We start from the raw sequence: 17,850 nt of genomic DNA, 5'->3' as shown, positions 1-17,850 counted from the left end.
GGTTTTGGATTTTTGGTTTGATGAACAACAGATTTTTGGTTTGAGTTTGAAGGGTAGATTGGTCATTATTGTCATTTAGACGATTGATTCAGATAAAAAAGTAAACAACAATAAACTTTTATCTAGACAGACAAATTTATCCATACAGAACTTAATGGAAAATTTGGTAAACAGGCCCTTAGTGATCTATCCTTGTTGTATGGTCCGTTATTCTTTTCATAATTTCTTATATAGAATGTAATCGCTAGTTTTCTTGCGCAATATTTCCATCCGTAAGTTTGCTGGTAATGCTGCTTCTTTATTTACCATAATTGCTTTAGGTCATTATTCAAATCATCATTTTTCTTTCCAATTTCTGATGGTTTTCATTGTTAGCCTACAATAATTAGCTCAGGATGTTAGTTTTGCAGAAAATATTGCAAGCCGCTTTTTGATTGTTAGTTTTGAAATAGTTCGTTCTGTTGCTAACGGAAGAGTTGGTTTGTCTATTTTTTGCCTCATATGTTTGTTGAAATACAAGCTACTGATCATACTCTTAAAGTCCAGTGAGTTTCTTGGTCATGCACAGTATGCTTTACTTAGCATGGTTGGCTCAAACTGGACCTTTTACCTCTTTTTTTTGCCTGCAGAGTCTTGGAGCAGAGGATCGTGGGTCAAGTAAGACCATCCGAACCAGCAGAAGCAGTTACTATGTTTGGCCTTGTTTTATTTGGTTCTATAGGAGTGAAAAACTTTTGAATGATGTCTTGAATGTGATGACATCTTTCATCTCCGGAAATGATTCACCAACTTTTGATGGTCAAAATGGCCATGCTATGATGGACCTTTCAAGCAGGATAACTGCAGTTGTTCGTGTTCTCCTGCTAATGCAGGAGGATGTTAGAATTTGGCAAATATTATCATGTTACAAGCAAGAGATTGACAGCTTACTGCAGAACATACTCAGAGTCATGGTAGGTCTTTTATCTGAAACACCCACTCTAGTTTTTCCTTTACCTTTTCAAATTGAATAAGTTGTTGGAAGGTCAAAACATTGATTCAAGGGTGTGTATATGTCCTAATTAAAAGATGCAATTTTCATGGGTGAAGTATCATCTTTCAGAAAAATTAGTGGCTGATTTCTCTGATTCATAAACTTTGGATATCCTTGTTTGATTAACATGTTTAATGTTGATACAATGTTTTTCTACAGTCTCACGAAGGATCCAACTTGAACATCGAAGAAAAGCACAAAATACAATGTGCATATGATCGGTTGAAGAACATCACTGGTTGATAATGTGGTGGCAATGCCAGAAATGTGAATCAATGGCTCTAACCCAGTAAGCGTCCTTTCATCTGCTCCAATCATGCCATGCTAGCATCGAGTCATGATTAAGAATGGTGCATTTACATTAAACATATGCTTTGCCTGATGTTGCCATCCATTTTCCTTTGTTAAACGCTGCGGCATTCATGATTTGCATTTGTGCAAGTATTTCAGTCATGCTCATTAATAACTGTTCCAAAGCTTCTTAACTTTTCACGACTTTCCAACAAAAATTCTCAAGCCAGGGGGGGTCTTCATGGAAACCTTTCTGCTCATTGAGATTGAGGAAAATACCTTATTTCTGAGTGGGATATATATTGGTTAGTTAACATTACATGCCCGTGGTAATTCCTGGCGGCTTCATTTGGTGAGCCGCTTGTAGGCTCAGCCGAATTTCTTTTGCTACAAAATCCTTATTCCATTACTCATTTGTTATGTTCTTTTGGTCTGCAGGCATGTTGGTTAACTTGGAAGATGAAGAGCTCTTCCTATATGAAACTTGTTACTGAAGCCAACAAGAATCCATCATTAAATGCTGTGGAAAGGCTCAGAGAGTGGTTGTGGCTACTCTACCACCCTTAATAGTGGGATTGAGTTTGATATGAATCCTACTAGACAATTTAATTTAGAATGGGGGTGTTCCAAGTTGTCTGAAATTAATGTATAAAATTCAGTTATTTGAAAGACATTACTTACAAATACAATACATGCTTGGAAGAGAAAAAGGAAAATGATTGATGATGCATCTTGAAAACATTTTTCAACTCCATGCTGACTGACATAAGTAGTAGGATGATTACTTCATCTATTTTACTACTTTTGGTTTATGATTCAATTTAATTTTGTCATCAAACATAAATCTCAAAATCACCATTTGTTTTCCATTTTGTAGTTACAATAAAAGTTCAATAACCAAAAGATATAGGGATTAAAACACCATCATCATTCATTAGCAGCTTGGTTGGTACATCAATGCAACTAAAAAGTGTGAAGATTTCAAATGGTTAAACAGTCTTCCTGCAATCTTAATCCAACATCACCTACAGTATACAGATGTTATGAGGAAAAGATTGCAGAGACTTGTGGTGTTGTAAGTCGCATGAAATAAAAATATCATATTTCTTCTAAAACATTACCCATTCCTCTGTTTAAATAATAATAGTAATTATTATACACACCTATCTACCTGACCTACCTACCTGCCTGCTGCTTGCCAAGATCATCTCCATCCTGTCACCCATCATTGCTGGTATTCCCTGTTACATTTAACATATTTATGAATATGATGGAACTACAACTTGAAAACAAGATTAATCCATTTTCATTCATCATCCATAAAAGGAAAAAAAGATGTTAAATATTCTTGTGTATGTATGTTTACCTCTAGAAGTGACCTTATTGTGGCTTCTTTGACTTGCATGTGAAACAGAAGGTATCTTTGAGATGGTAAGTGAACTTTGTAACCCTTCCAACAGCTGCACATTCAAAATGTTCAGTTTTCAAAAATAGTAAACACATAACAAGCATCAACCATCAACTGAAATCATCGACTCACCCTTGACGTCGGCTGGATTCTACGGTTTGATCTACGTGGCTCAATAACTTCAGGAATTGATTTCTCCTTCACTTCTACTTTGGCTGTCTTTCCCTCAGCAGGTACTAGTTTTCCTTTATTCAAATGCTCAGATTTGGGAATTGATGTGAAACTGAAATCTTTCTTTGGAACATCTAAAGCAGGGCCTTTTGTGTTGGAAGATGACACAAATTCCTTCTGCTTTTCAACGTCACTATCACTTTTATCTGTCATTTCAGAATCACGAGTTGTCGATTTCGGATTGTTGTCTTTTTGAGTTAATGTTCTGAACGAAGGAACTGGTGGCTTTCTAGACTTGAGTCTGGATTTGGTTTCAGCAACTTGAGTTTCCCTGGCATCATTTCTAGAATTAAGTTTCCACCCATGGGCTCCAGGTGCTTGTGGCTTCAAATACCTTGCAAACTTGATAGGATCATTTGCCGTATTATTTTTCTTGCTTCCATCCGCAACATAATGCTTGCTCACATCCATAAATTTCTGTTTCTTACCAGGTTTAGGAACACCAAAAATCACTCTTGCACCTTCCTTCTGCAACCCACTCCGCATCTTTCTAAGATTGTTCTCATCCCTAGTGCTTTTACCAACATTAAATGAACTCTCTTGTGCAGATAAGGGAAGTGTTCCCAGTTCTTCGTGCCTTCCTGACTCCACAAGATCAACAATTTTCGGTGACTTGTCCTTCCCTTTATCCTTCACAGGACTAGCAAGTTTCATCCGCTTTTCCTTTGGTGTTTCACCCTGTAACGAGATCTAAAACTCAGTAACACTAATAAACAAGATGTTTCAATAGAGTTCCATGACCATAACACATATTAACATAAACCTCAGAAGCACAGCCTCCCTTCAAACTGGACCATTCAATCCACTTTTTATCCTTCCAGACGAGAGTTGGCCGGATGTGCCATGATCGAACAACTAACGTCTCTCCTAGCGCTGCGAAAAGATATAGATAAGAGAATACACAGAACATAAGTCATAATGATAACTAAAACTTGATAACAGAAATTCCAAACGAGAGGACCTGATGTACCTGGAAATTGAACAGCTATGGAAGTTAAATCAATCTTATTTGGCTCCATGACAACTCCCTCACGCCAGCTACAAAAAGGTTATGGTACAGCATGTAAAGAAATATGTTGCCTCATACAAGATAATGGGGCCAACTAGCCATTTGCTTCTAACATACTTCCCTGGGCTCGACTATAAACCAAACCAAACCAATTAACCGAACCAGTGTATCCCACACAGAGGAAGGGTTCCAGGAGGTAGGATGTACGCAGATCTTACCTCTATCCCAAGGGGTAGAGAGGCCGGCCTCGACTATATCATCTTAAAAAACAAAATTCCCTCCACTTTCTGTTAGTTATCCTTTGACTTTGAATTGTGTCATGGTTGTATTTAACAAGATTATAATTACAAATTGTTGAATTTATTCTTTGTATTTAAGTCAAAGTATGACAAAAAATAGAGAATGGAGGGACTAATAATTTGCAGACTCAAGGAACTGAAAGAATTTAGTGTGTCCTATAACAGCTTTTACAGATTGGAATTCAGAAAAGGCATTATAAAAGAAAATTTACGAGTGTATTCTTAAAAACTAACCAATCTTGCATCCAGACATCAACTCTATCTCCACTGGACCAAGAATAATCTGTCACAGCCGTTCTGCGTCTCTTTCTAGTCCCTTCATACCCCATGGTAGTCATAGAACGTGCGATGCGTACCCTAGGTACCTTGTTGCCTTCAATTTCAACTTCAGGTGGCACCCATTCCTTTAGTTTCTCAGAACCTTGAAAATAAGTACAAAAGCTTCAGGATATATCTTAATTGGAGGATCCAATCAACATACAGCTACCAGAAACAACTACCAACATATAAACCACTCCAAATATCACAACATATTATCTGATGATAATTGATGTGCAATGCTCAATTACTCAAGAACACATGGCCTAAAAAAAGCACACCAAAAAGAAAATGGGAAGATAAGAGATCATATCTATACAGAGATACTGGAAACAAAATGATTTCCTCTATGTATTTGTTTTTAAATGTACAGCACACTTGGCTCAAGACAGACACCAAAGCTGATTAATGAGCGTTCTTTAATTTTTATGCAACAGAAAGCATCATGATTTGCGAGTGTAATGCCTTCATAGAGTACAAAAAATCACACTTTTGTAATATATCCATGATAATAAATAATATTGTGCAACACCCACAGTTCAAATTCACCTACTCCACAATTCTGTTTGCAATTACTTCCACAAACTGATAAATCACCTCAAATGCATATGTTCAAGCGAAATCCAAAACAGAAGTTTAAAAGTGATGCCCATGACATCTTACCTTCATCTGAAGATTGGATTTCAGAGTAACAAAGCAATGCTTTTTCATCCTTCAAACTCAATACCTTAGCCATCAACCAGGCACCTTTGTACTTATCATCGTCCTTGTATACCTAAAACACAAACAGGTTGATTACTTAAAAACGGTAGGTATGCTGGCTCATGTCATGAACTATTTTGCTAAAAGAGCAAAAAACAAAATAAATATCCAGCTTTAATATAAACCATAAGGAATCTTAACAAAGACATACACAAGCATAAAAAAGCAGTGTTCGAAAGGGAAAAGTGGAGCTCACTACTCCGATGACCTAGCACATAGGGCTAGCCTTTCAAGTTTCCAGTGATTTTATAGCACTTAATAACTTAAACGGGGATTATGCGGATGCATGAGCTGTATAATTATCAATAGACTTATGTAAACATGTGTGAACTAAAATTTTGATAAATTTGTTTTTCTGTGAGTAATTTATTTGTTTAATTGATACAATCAACTAGAAAGGATTGAACCTCCCACGTAAAGAAAAATAATTGACGAACAAAACTTGAGAAAAGGTTATTTGCCACTTAATCTTGGAGTCCTTAATTCAGCAATCAAGTGCTAGTTGAAGCAGTTGGGAAAACTTAACACCTACGCATTTTTTAAGCGGCCCTAATTAATGGAAGTGCTGGTGAAACACTAAACGCATAGGCGGGAGCTTAATGAAGTACATACAGAGTAAATTTTCTGTCGTTCACTTACCTCAACAAGGCAACCCTCCTTGATGTCATGCTCTTTCCAAGCGCCTGAAGTACTTTGAGGCATGTTCTGGCTAACATCAGCATGAAGTGATCCTGTATCTGTTTCAGGAGCAACACCAGCGGCTTTGGACAAGTTGGGACCTTTATGAGCCCTTGGTATCCTTGTATCCCTTTCATTGCCTGTAATTGAACCTGATAGATCATCAATCACCATCATCTCATTCTCTGCCAAATACACGGAAGGTTCTTGCAGTACTAAACCACGTTTCAAAGTATGAATCTCTTTAGTACACATATTAGGAGCAGCTTCAACTTTCTGTCTATCAGTGATGCTATTCAGATGTCCTGAAACCTCACCCTGCTGGTCATGTGCCAACTGTGATGTCTTCAAGTAACCCTCAGGACCAGCTTCAACCAACTTCCTCAAATCTGACAAATCACCCATTGCAACAATTTTTCCAGCTTGTGATACAGCTTCCGCTGCTAGTTCAGCAGCCTTTACAATAGCATCTAGATTTTCAGCATGTTTTGATGCAGCTGAAGCAGCTTGAATTCTCCGCCGAGCAGCTTCTCTGGCAGCAGAAATTATTGAATTAGGGTGGTTGCTTTTGTCCATACTCTTCAATGATGAAGCAGGTGTGTCTTTAGGATGTGAAATGATGCTGCTCTGATCAAGATTTTCAGCTTTTCTTGATAGAAATACTTCATCAGCCATTAATCTTGCTTGTTCTGCAACATCTGATGCGATTTTAGCAGCTGCAGCTGCCATCTTAGCAATAGTAGCAGCTGCTACTGAGACAGTAGAAGACATTAGATTGACTTCATCATCTGACACTACACCAGATCTCCTTTGCTTTTCCAACCGACTCCATACACCCTGGCAATGACTGACTTCAGCAGCAGCCAGCAGAGCAGCATTCTCTGCTTGTAGTTTGGACTCCTTAACTTTGCTCAAAGTCTCTTCTGCGGCTACAGCCTTTTCCATGTTCTGATACCCAGGTTTAGGATAACCAAGGGTAGATGCAGGATATACAACCTTAGTAAATCTACCAGGACTGCTTTTAGATGTGATGGGAAGAGGCGTCGACATGGCAACTGACATAGGAAATGGGCTACAAACAACAGGAGCAGTCACAGAATCTGTCTGGTTTGGAGCAAGCAACAAGATCTGGCTGTGATCCTCGGTACGAAATAGGTGAGGCAAATAACCAATGACAGGTCCAGTGATGGATGCTACTGGAGCTTGTCTTGGAACAGAGGCCTGGTTGACATCCAGACTAGTAGTCATCTTTTTCTTCTTTAAGGTTTTCGAATCAGTAGAGGACTGGCATGTTTTGGCTGCAGCAGCAGCATGCACGCCAGCATCCTCTGCTTGTAGCTTGCACTTTTCAACTTTGTTCAAAGTCTGCTCTGATATTCCAACATTCTCCACCTTTTTATCCCGAAATCTAGGATGCTCATGAGTAGATAAAACAGAAAGAAACCTACCAGGACTGCTTTTAGATTTGATGGAAGCAGGTGTTGACACAGTTACTGATGTAGAAAAAATACTACTAACAACAGGAGCTGTAATTGAAACTGTCTGATTTTCAGCCAGTAAAGGGGCACGATTGTAACCCTCACTATGAGTCACCTGATGCAGAAGAGCAACTGGAGGTGCAGTAACTGATGCTAGCAGAGCTTGCCGAGGAACAGAGGTCTGATCAGCCACAGTAGCGGTATTCTTTTTCCTCTTTCTACTTTTTGAATCACTGGAAGCCTGACCAGATGACGCAGTCGTCTTTTTTGCATCAGATAGGGAAGATGCTCCGGAAAACACACTTGGACCAGCACTATGAACCACAGGAATAGAATATGTGTGCTTTATGCCTGGACCACCTGATACTTTGGCGGGGGTTAACTTTACAGCCTCAGTTATCGGTAGTGCAGAAAAACGAGCACCTGCATTGAAAGCAGAAACTGGTGAAGAGGCAACCCATTGACCAGCAAAAGGGCCCTGAGATAACCATGGAGGATTGTGTCCAGAAGAATTCTGCACTGGTGGAGCTTGATAAGGATGTAGAGGAGAAAATGATTGACGGTAATCATGAAGAGCACTTCTTGTCATGCTACTAGATGGAAAACCAACAGAAGACGGGGTAGAGATGTTCCAAAGAGGCGATGAAAGGGGAATCAAGGGACTGATAACTGATGGAGTACCCTTGTTGCTAGCTCCTCCTAGAGGTGAAGAGAGAACTTTGCTTGGGAAGGAACTATGTTTAATTCCTGGATCTGGAGTTCTATGACCCACATCTTTCAAGTCTGAAATGAAGTTTAAGGTGTTAGTACCTACAAGAGAAACAACTACAGCAAAATTCAAATTTGCTAATATCATAAGGTACCTGATCGTGATTGCATAAGGGTGCTAGGGTTGTTGGCCTGGGACTTTTTACCATGAACCCTCTCCACACAAGCATGCCAGGCGCCCTCCCAAGTTTCCCTTCCACCATCTGAAAATACATTATGTGTCAAAAATAATATGAGAGTTTAGGTTAACTTCAGAAATGACTAACCCACAAACTGACCCGATTGCCCAAATGCAGCAATCATATGAGCCTCCTCAGGTGGCGAGCCTGATCTGCAACCACAAAATTGCTACTTAGTACATACTAAAATAAAGAAACTCAGATGTGAATATAAATTTCTAAGTCAAGAATAACAAAACTAGCAACTCCAGTAAAAAGGCATACTATCATGCACCAAGCTTTGAGAAAATGAAGACTCCGCAAAATTTGGCAAGCTTCTTAACAAGCATAATGTTATCCTAAGATTTACTCATCCGTCCTCAGATGCATGTTCCAGTGTTTTGTTCTCAGAACCAAAGTGAAAAGGTTGCTTGACAACTGTGAAATTTCTGCCAAAGAAAAGTTGGCTTGAAAAGGATTATGGCACAGTCAACTTTTGGTTTCAAAATTCCCTTCTTTTCTTAACAAACTTTCTGTGCAGAATCAAAGTGAAGAGTGACATAGTTATTAGAAGAGGCCATTTACTTGGAGATATCCCAAAAATAGCAACAAAAAATCTAAGAGGATGGAGACAACAAACATCCATAAATTCTTGGACCCGAAACTTCTACCCCACTTGCATGCTAACAGTATCATAGAGAAAAAGATGACAGCATCACGAGTTCATGACCAATCCAATAATGTCCATAAACTAACTTCTAAATTGGCATGTGTTTGTTTGTGCTTATTTTAAAATCATGCATGTACATGTGAGAGAGAGAGAGAGGGGTAAAAGTACTCACATCAATGATCCATATACCAATATTTGTGCTCGCAGTTGAACTTGTTGATTATCAGTAAACGGCTGCTTGAATATAGCAGTTGAATTATTCAAATCTGGCAGGTTTGATGTAGGAATGGGAAGAATGCCACTGGGCTTCTTAATGCTGCATTCAATCTTCTCTTGGGGCTTCAACTCTTCAAATTGAATAGCATGACCAGTTGCTGAGGAGGTTAACCGCACAGATGATTTTTCTATTCTTCCTGATTGTCTCGGAGTTGTTTCCTTCAGGCGGTTACTATTCTTAGCACTTTCTTTCCCAACTGACTTTCGTCTTGTTTTACGCTCTGAGTTTCCTTTGGATCCAACTTGAATAGTCGCACTGACAGGGTTTTGAGGAATAGCATGACGAACTTCCTCCGGTTTCTGAGGATCCAATATGCTACTGCTAGAATTAATAGAAGACCCTTCCATATTCTAGATCACAAATTTCCAACAAAGCCAGTGTTATAAGGAGTTGAGAGCTGATGAATAAAGTAAATCAAAAGGCATGAATGTAAAAGAATTACCATTGACATATTACAAGCTTGAATGGCAGGAAACGATTGCTGACCCTTGCCTGTTTGTTCAAGAGCTGCGGTGGTAGTGACCTCAAAAGTAGAACTTTTATCTCTTCTAATATCAATATTTGAAGAAACTGACTGCATCTTCCCCTTCAAGTCTTCTGTTACCTCAAGAAGTGAGGCATTCTCGTAGATTGCACCCTCGGCCATCTCATGGGTAACTTTCGTGCTTTGCAAAAGTTCAGTATTGTTTGTGTTTGAAGGAGAAACATATTGAGTTTTATCGACAGAGGAAGAACTATCTTCATTGTCTCTCTTATGACTAGCATCACATTCAGAGGGAGGCACCACCTCAGTAGAAATCTGCTGCTCAGCTGACATATTAACAGCAAAATCAAGTCCAGTAATCAGAACAAATGCAGAAACAGCATACATGGAACCAAATTTGCATTTCATCATATTTTACCACACATAATAGCCTTATAAATCATAGAAGTGAAACCCCCAAGAAATAACATGTCTATGATTGCACAGATACCTAAAATGTTTCACCGTTAGATCCTTTTTAAGTTCTAACAGTGAATCATCTGTAACATTACATCTATGAAAAAAATAGTAGCATCCAAAATTAGATCTTCTATAAAACTCTGCTAATGCTGCAAATGCATCCCCTTACATGAATATCACAACCATCAAAGCTTTTTATATTCTGAAGTAACTAACTAATGATCCTACCATGTGACAGTGTAGCCATAATTCTGCTCCATCACAAAAACACTGGTATTAACAGTATTTCATTCAATCTGCCTTCCACTGGCATAGATATATAATCGTACGAGGCTGTTGTATTCCTTTTATGAGAAACAGAAGTTAACAGATACAACTTAAATAAAAAGGGTAGAGATAGAAGATCATGAGACCTCTGAGCATATGGTAAAAGTACCACAGATCCAAGGTTCAAAAAGGCGTAAGGCGTGGGTGGCGGCGAGGTCAAGCCTCAAGCCTTACACGCCATGGCGAGGACGCGGTGTTTTTGAAGGCGTGACATAAGGCGGCAAATTTGTATGTCATATATAGAATTATATATATAGATATATGTTTTCTATATGTTATCTAATCAGATAATGATATTAAAAAATGTACATTCATATTAGAAGAAGAATAATCATATAGATTGTTATTATAAAAATAGGTTTTTGATTAAATATTTAAAATAGAACTTAGAAAGGTAATTTTACAACTTCATTTTGACCGTGAGTCTGTAACATTTATGAATTTGTGAAACTGTGAGTGATGTGATTAGTTAGATCTATAAAAGTGTAAAATTTAAAGTTAAAAGCGTAAAAACTCAAAAGATAAAAAATAAAAATAATAATATTTTTTAGAAAAAAATCACATATTACAAAAAAGCGCGCTACGGCAGGCCTCAAGACGCCATGGCGTCAGCCACGGCTTACGGAAATGCTATGGCCATTTCGTAACGGCGGAGACGCGTCTTGAGGCATATCACGTCATGGTGCACGCCATGGGGCGCCTTTTTGAACACTGCACAGATCACATGAGTTCAACAAAACTGGAGAAAAAACAGAGTTACACTGCAAAGCCTCCAGAGATCAGAATAGGAGCACTACCAAATACCTTAGATTGAAAGGTGCCACCCATCCCAAATCCTCCTCATCCCTCCAAAGAGAGAGATAGAAGAGAAAGAATCACCAAACGTATAACATAGAATACAAAAGGATGTTTTCAGCAGCCCCACTATATTCAACCAAGAGTTCTCAACAAATGCCAACTCGCTAAACAATATGCTCTCTTCACCATCAAAGAAAGAGCAGTAACACAACCTTCGGCAATAATGGTTGAAGGACAAGGGGATGAAAGCAATAAGAGATTGAGGGACAAGAGGAGAAAGCAATAAAAAAGAAAAGAAGACATTGATACACCGAAGAGTTAACCAATCCAATCACCTTGAGCTAGTAAGATCTGTGTAGCTCCATCCTATACTTCTAAACATATGCGACCCTTACATTATATAGATCATAGGAAAATTACCTGCTAAACTTAGAGGTGCCGCTCTATGATATCCTGATATTGATTCCTTAGGGTCTTGCAGACCTCCAGCCTCACCAATATCACCCACTTTTGCTGATGAATTGAAAGGTAGAGAACTCATCACTGAAGTTGTGGAGCAACCGAGACCATCAGGGTTAGCCTCTTGTGTTTGCTCACTCATGATGGCATGGTTGTTATCAACTGGTCTAGCACAATGACCAGCCATTTGATGTACAACATTTCCATCACGATCAGTGGATGCAGATTTCTCAACCACAGGTAACGGCTCCACTGCAGCACAATCTATCATACTTGCAACTTTTGGAGACTCATCTCCAGAGGTTCCATCACCGAAAAATCCTGCTTCCTCTTTTTTCTCATTATCATGGTGAACTGAACTCACCCCATGTATAGGTGACTTAGTAGCCATGTAGTCTGTGGCAATGCTTCCAGAAAGTAATTGGACACCATCTGGAGTGTCAGGAGATGACACTGAATCAGATTGCACAGCAGTACCTGATTATGCAAAATGAAATTGTAATTAGTTGAAATGAGTTGCAGATAATATACATTTACATCTACTTTTGAAACATGAAACTAAGAGGTAAACAATCTATAATCATGTTTCTAATGTAGCTGGTTCAGCTCTGTTCAAAAACGTACATAAACATTTTTGTATATACCTGGTTCAGCAAGAATGGACATATCATCTTCAGATCCTTGAGCCATCACAGAAGGTTTTTTACAGCCTTCAGCAGACAAGGTTGATTCAACATTCTTTTGATCAAGGCTATCTGAAGGTAGCCTTACTTCCCCTCCCTCATTGAAAGTAAGATCTTCATCCATACATATACCACCTTGCTCAGACGACTGGATTTCATCATTTACCTGCAGTGAACCAGAAAGCTCAGCAATCAGGCTCTTATCCTTGTTTAAATCCCCACTTTGAGCCTTTGGAGTCTTACTGCAGGCTACAAGATCCTTGTTTATTATGCTTCCAGCATGGAATTCAGCCGATGCGCATTCATTTGTCATATTAGTACCCAAATTATTAATGCTGCTTCCTTCGCACATTTCAGATGGATCACTGCCCATAGACACCTCAAATGCATCGGAAGTAGCTTGCTGGGAATCCCTTACATCATCATTTTCTGTTTCCTCAACAGAACGACTCTGCACATCAGACACCTTTGATGGAGAACTCACATTTGATTCTCGAGTAGCAAGAATCTCTGACTTTGTGTTGTCATCCTCAGTTGCTTGCACATTAACAAATCCAGCAACTGGTGGAGTCGCAAGTGAGTCCTCATGCATACTGCTGGACTCAGTGACAGGGATGCTAGCTTCAACCGATGGCTTATCCAGAGATTCCACATTTGAAAGAACTGAAGGCTTTTCGGCACTGTATGTCAAAGTTTCAACTGCGATGTCACTGCCTATTGGATCATCCACGCCAGTTTCTTTGTTCTTGATACTACGAGTCTCACTGCTCAAGGATTTTTTTGTCAAATCACCAGTCTTACTTGCACTAAAGTTTTGGGTAAATCCCGTATCTCCACATTCTACCTCGGAGGTAGAAAGATTGTCTCCCGATTCTTTTTTAAATAATTCAAATGCCGACTTTTCAGCCTCCTGATTTACATCACCACATATCCTATCAACTCTTTCCTCAGAAAAATTACAATTCTTACCTAGAACAACTGAATCTAACTCTCCACCAGAAATTTGAGCCTCTTGAGGTTGGGAAGTGAATGTAATATGAGACTTCTCACAATCAAAGCTTGCACTAAAACCAGAAAAATTATCCTGAGGCTTGTTTGGTACCATTGCTTTTTGAGCATGAATAACATGATCCTTTCCATCATCTTGCTTCAAATTAGGATCCATAATTGTAGCTAAACAACCAGGTCCATCACTAGCATCCAATTCATCAGTTATAGTTTCTCCTACGACCCCCTCTTCCTGCCCAACTGATTTTAGAAGCATTTCAACAGATTCTGAAGAAGTTGCTTCAGACCATACATTGTTACGTCTTGATTCAGCCGCACTTGAACTAAACTCTATACCACTACTACCACGTGAATATTCTTCGATCCACTGATTGTCTTCCTGACCTGTGATACCAAGAAAAACCTCGTTTTCAACCAAACTATCAAACCTTAAATTCCCTCGGAGACTATCATCATAGTCAAATTTGGGAAGAGCATATGGACGCAGAGCAGGAGAAACTGTGGAGCTCCCTTCCCCAGCTAAGTGAAGATTTTGGATATGGAAGTCATTGTCATCATAATCCATTGGCATATCCCTGCGGTTGAACTTAAAGTTTTAAGGGAAGAAATAAAAACACTATCAAATACCGAACATTTATTCGACACTCCTTCCATCCCACGAAAATCACAAATCTCCCTTCTGGGATCATCCCATGAAAATTGAAGCATTCCCCTCTTCCACAAGTATTCAAGATTGAATTGTGTATTTTCCTATTGACATTATTACAAATTATCATTGTTATTGATTGTGTTCACATGATTCCTTGGTCATTATTGGAGGGCACATAAGATGATTGACAAAGAGCCAAACACTTGAACAAAACTATGTGCCCCGGTCAAATATTGTGACTTTCACGTGAAAAAGAGAGTAGCTAAAATGGAGTTGACAAAAGCAAGAGAGAAAAATAAACCAATTTTAGATGGATTAATTGTATCATAATCACATAATGACAAAGAAATCAAATAGATAAATACCCTCCAACTACAACTTTAACCATGTTGGCTTGCCAATTAAGCCATTTCTTAATGTACATGCATTTAAAAAGCTCTATTACTTCCTCGCCCAAGTATACATGGATATCAAGGAAGCCTATTTACCTATCATATAAACAATGCATATAACATCACTCGTTAACCCTGCACAGCTTCTTTCACAGAAGATAGCATGCTCCAGTTAGGGATCCAAAAATTCCAAACTTTTTAATAAGGAGAAGGGACATATATTAAGCAACTTCAGAACTCCTATAAAAAGACATAGTTGATATACCAATTACCTCCCTAGACGTGTGATAACATTGTTATTTGCTTTTGTCTAAATCATTAAACGAGCACAGATATTTAGGTACTTATGTGATTTTATTTCTTTTTCTTTAGTAGTTTTTATGCAAAAGCAAGTAAGCAACTACTCTCTATGCAAAAACAAGACAACCAAAAAGGTTATGGGATCAGGCAAATCGAAAAGGGAAAAAAACTGCAGGTTGGAAAGCATAAGCTTACGGGTGACCGTCATCCTATGGAATTTCTTCACAGCCGTAGCATCACGGCTGTTGTAGACCATAGCTTTACACTACCATCACAAAAGCATGCCTCACGCTTACACCCATCCATAGCCTACCTTACAACTATATTATCGAAGTCGTAACTTTATGTCACCCTCAAATCCCCAGCCCCATTTTCTGCCCCAAAGTCTCTAAATGTCGAAAACTACATCAATTCTCACTCCAGAGCAACTTTCATTTCCCGATGATCCATCTGAACCTAGGTACACCTTTTTGTCCATGTGCAAGTGTCACCAAGCTTCTGAAATCTGACTACATGAGCTGCCGAATAAAGATTAACATAGATCTGGGACACATGAGTGGCCAGACCACGAGAGGTCATCCATCGACAAAAGTTAAGATAACAGTTTTATGTTCACAAGTTTGTAATACAATTTCTTCATGTGCAATGTATGTTGAACATTATGTGCGGTGTGACACACATCACATGCTGTAATAAATGGTTTTGTGTTTTGCATGGTTATTATTTGAGCTGTATACTTGTATCTTATCGTAGTTTGCTGGGAATCCCAGAGTAACCCATCAATACCCCCCCCCCCCCCCCCCTTTTTCCCTAAAAAATTCATTACAAAGTCGGTTGGTTTGAGTATACATACGTTATGGTCAAGGGTTGAACTTATTATGTTATGATATAACTTGTCATGGATGGTCAACGATGTCTCAACATTGCTGTTAACGGCAGGACAGACCAAAACATTTCCATTAGGGATTTAGCAGCCATACTGCATTAGTTTGACTTTATATTGGTTACTAAAAGGTTGTGTTTCACCTTAAACTTTTTCTGTAGAGAGCAACTGGGATTCTCTTTGCAGCATGCATAAGTCCTCATTTGAGTAGGCGGTTGAGATTAAAAGTAACTTGAACAGTGAAGTAGTGAATTTTTAACCAATGACTCTGTGAGAAAAACAATCCCTACTTACCCTGTACTAGAGGAACTGTGTTAAGTTCAAAATTTGGCATGAAGCAGAACATCTGTACCAACGTGGCAATAAGGCACTGCATGAGTACGAACTCAACAAGGTCACAAGAGAAAAAGGAACTGGAATTGCTACTCTGTTGATGTTCCCTTCTACCAACATTTGGAGGCTGGCCACTCTCCAATTCGGTACCCTACACTACTCTTTCCCATCCTTTTATGAGCTGCTCACTCACATCTCCAATTAACTGCTACTCGCTCCAGCTAACTTCTCACGTCCATAATTGAAAAGACCATTCTACCGTATTTTACACCAACAATAATCAAATCTATTCTCATCAGAAAGTTAAGCGCGTCCCACTTGCATACCATATCCATCATTTTCCATATAAACCAACAAAAAAGAACCCAACTTTCTTACAACGAATCACCAACAACCCACTCACTTCATAAAAACATAAAAAATAGCTCAATAAGATAAATTAAACAGTTATCACCAGAAAAGTAAGTATGGAAGAAGAGGAGAAGCTACTACTACCTCCCTCCATTCGGTGACGAAATCCTGACGGATCAACGTTGCTGCTGCTGCTTCATACCAAAGAACCAAAAGCTCTAGGGCTCCAAAAACTTATCAAATTAAAGAGACAAAACAAGCCCTAATTTTTACACAAACTCCGCCACACCCAACTGCTAACCGAATTCTAACTGATTTAATTCAACAAGGAATAATAAAATTTAAACAATTTTCACGATGAACATGAGAAGCAGAAGTAGTAAATGACTTGACGGAGACCTAGAGAGAGAGAAAGTCGTGGAGAGAGAGATGCTCGTTTTTTTTTTCAGTGTAAGAGGTGATGGCGAACGAATTTGAAACAGTGAGGGAAGGGGCATCTCGGTAAATTTGGTAGGCTCAGGCGGGTAATGTATAGATATACACGTGGGAATTTAATTTATGTCCAATTTTGTTTTAAGACATACATAATTAAAATTTATTATAAGAACATATTTATTTCCTTAAAATTATATTATTAAATTATTTTGTTTTACTATCATGTAAATTAATTTTCTTAATAAATTAATTCATTAAAAAGATAATTACGAAAATAACTAATTTGATATGAGTCCTAACACAAAATAAGCATTTAATTGGCAGATATTTCGTAGAATACAATAAAAATAAAATAAACCTCTTTTTTGTGAAATTCATAATCCTTTTTAAATTTATAAAATAACTTTTTCTTGTAACATTATCAAGAGAAAACATTTCTCATGAAATTTGAGAAAAGTACCCTTCGTGAATGGATTTCTTTAACTTATGCAAAATCCATTCATCAGTTGGATAAATATTTTGTGTAACTATAATGATACTTCTGTAATGCAATAAGATACATCTCGATTTTAATGTTTCGGTTTATTTTATCCCCTGTCGATGTTATAATACGGTTTTATGTGATTTTGAGAAAAATGATAATGCTTTTATTTTTAAATAAAATATAAATTTGAAGATATCTTAGAATTTTAAAAATATATATAAATATCGATATTAATATCAAATTGGTTATTTAGAAGATTTTGTTTTATTGTGTAATTTCTTTAATTCAATTTTTTTTATAATTTAATTTTTAGATTTAATAACAAATTAATTTATTTTTTATTTAATAATATATTTTTTATAAATATGATAATTAAGTATTATGTTAAAACACACATAGTGATTATCCTAATTACATTTTAAATT

At 37.9% G+C, this 17,850-nt stretch overlaps 2 protein-coding genes across 13 annotated transcripts in view; one reads left to right on the top strand and one right to left on the bottom strand.

Moving 5' to 3' along the window:
* Positions 1–2,064, top strand: part of LOC112527160 — a 16,494-nt gene extending 14,430 nt beyond the window's left edge. For all 3 annotated transcript variants that reach the window (XM_025137621.1, XM_025137620.1, XM_025137622.1), the window contains 3 exons: positions 630–953; positions 1,193–1,322; positions 1,763–2,064. In XM_025137621.1, the coding sequence (XP_024993389.1) occupies positions 630–953; positions 1,193–1,276 (408 nt within the window). In that variant the 3' untranslated portion in view covers positions 1,277–1,322; positions 1,763–2,064. The remainder of the gene's footprint in view (positions 1–629; positions 954–1,192; positions 1,323–1,762) is intronic.
* Positions 2,065–2,231: 167 nt separating this feature from the next.
* Positions 2,232–16,957, bottom strand: LOC112527159. 10 transcript variants are annotated; one of them, XM_025137614.1, is made up of 16 exons: positions 16,651–16,957; positions 12,552–14,173; positions 11,869–12,384; positions 9,823–10,190; positions 9,276–9,730; positions 8,554–8,606; positions 8,371–8,478; positions 6,347–8,290; positions 5,991–6,181; positions 5,253–5,364; positions 4,506–4,692; positions 3,934–4,001; positions 3,727–3,836; positions 2,865–3,653; positions 2,691–2,784; positions 2,232–2,565 (listed from the first exon to the last, which is right to left on the bottom strand). In XM_025137614.1, exons 2-16 carry the CDS (start codon positions 14,167–14,169, stop codon positions 2,543–2,545), a joined length of 6,636 nt encoding a protein of 2,211 aa, XP_024993382.1. In that variant the 5' UTR covers positions 14,170–14,173; positions 16,651–16,957; the 3' UTR covers positions 2,232–2,542. The 10 variants fall into 10 exon arrangements, 9 of the variants coding, with proteins under 9 accessions (XP_024993382.1, XP_024993385.1, XP_024993387.1 ...); XM_025137617.1 differs by having other exon boundaries at positions 5,991–6,169; XM_025137619.1 differs by having other exon boundaries at positions 5,991–7,930; positions 8,189–8,290.
* Positions 16,958–17,850: the final 893 nt, after the last annotated feature.

Source organism: Cynara cardunculus (genome assembly GCF_001531365.2).
Source record: "Cynara cardunculus var. scolymus isolate 2C chromosome LG 15, CcrdV1, whole genome shotgun sequence".
In the NCBI taxonomy this organism is placed as follows: domain Eukaryota; kingdom Viridiplantae; phylum Streptophyta; class Magnoliopsida; order Asterales; family Asteraceae; genus Cynara; species Cynara cardunculus.
The sequence above is the reverse complement of the archived record's forward strand: the minus strand, read 5'-3'. Positions and strand labels throughout refer to the sequence as shown.

Excerpts from the sequence above, each read along its gene's own strand:
- LOC112527159 (XM_025137610.1), bottom strand. The coding sequence starts at position 14,169 with ATGCCAATGGATTATGATGACAATGACTTCCATATCCAAAATCTTCAC. Across the intron at positions 8,479-8,553 it reads TGCTGCATTTGGGCAATCGG|ATGGTGGAAGGGAAACTTGG; the intron begins GTCAGTTTGTGG and ends ATGTATTTTCAG. Across the intron at positions 8,291-8,370 it reads CCTTATGCAATCACGATCAG|ACTTGAAAGATGTGGGTCAT; the intron begins GTACCTTATGAT and ends ACTTCATTTCAG.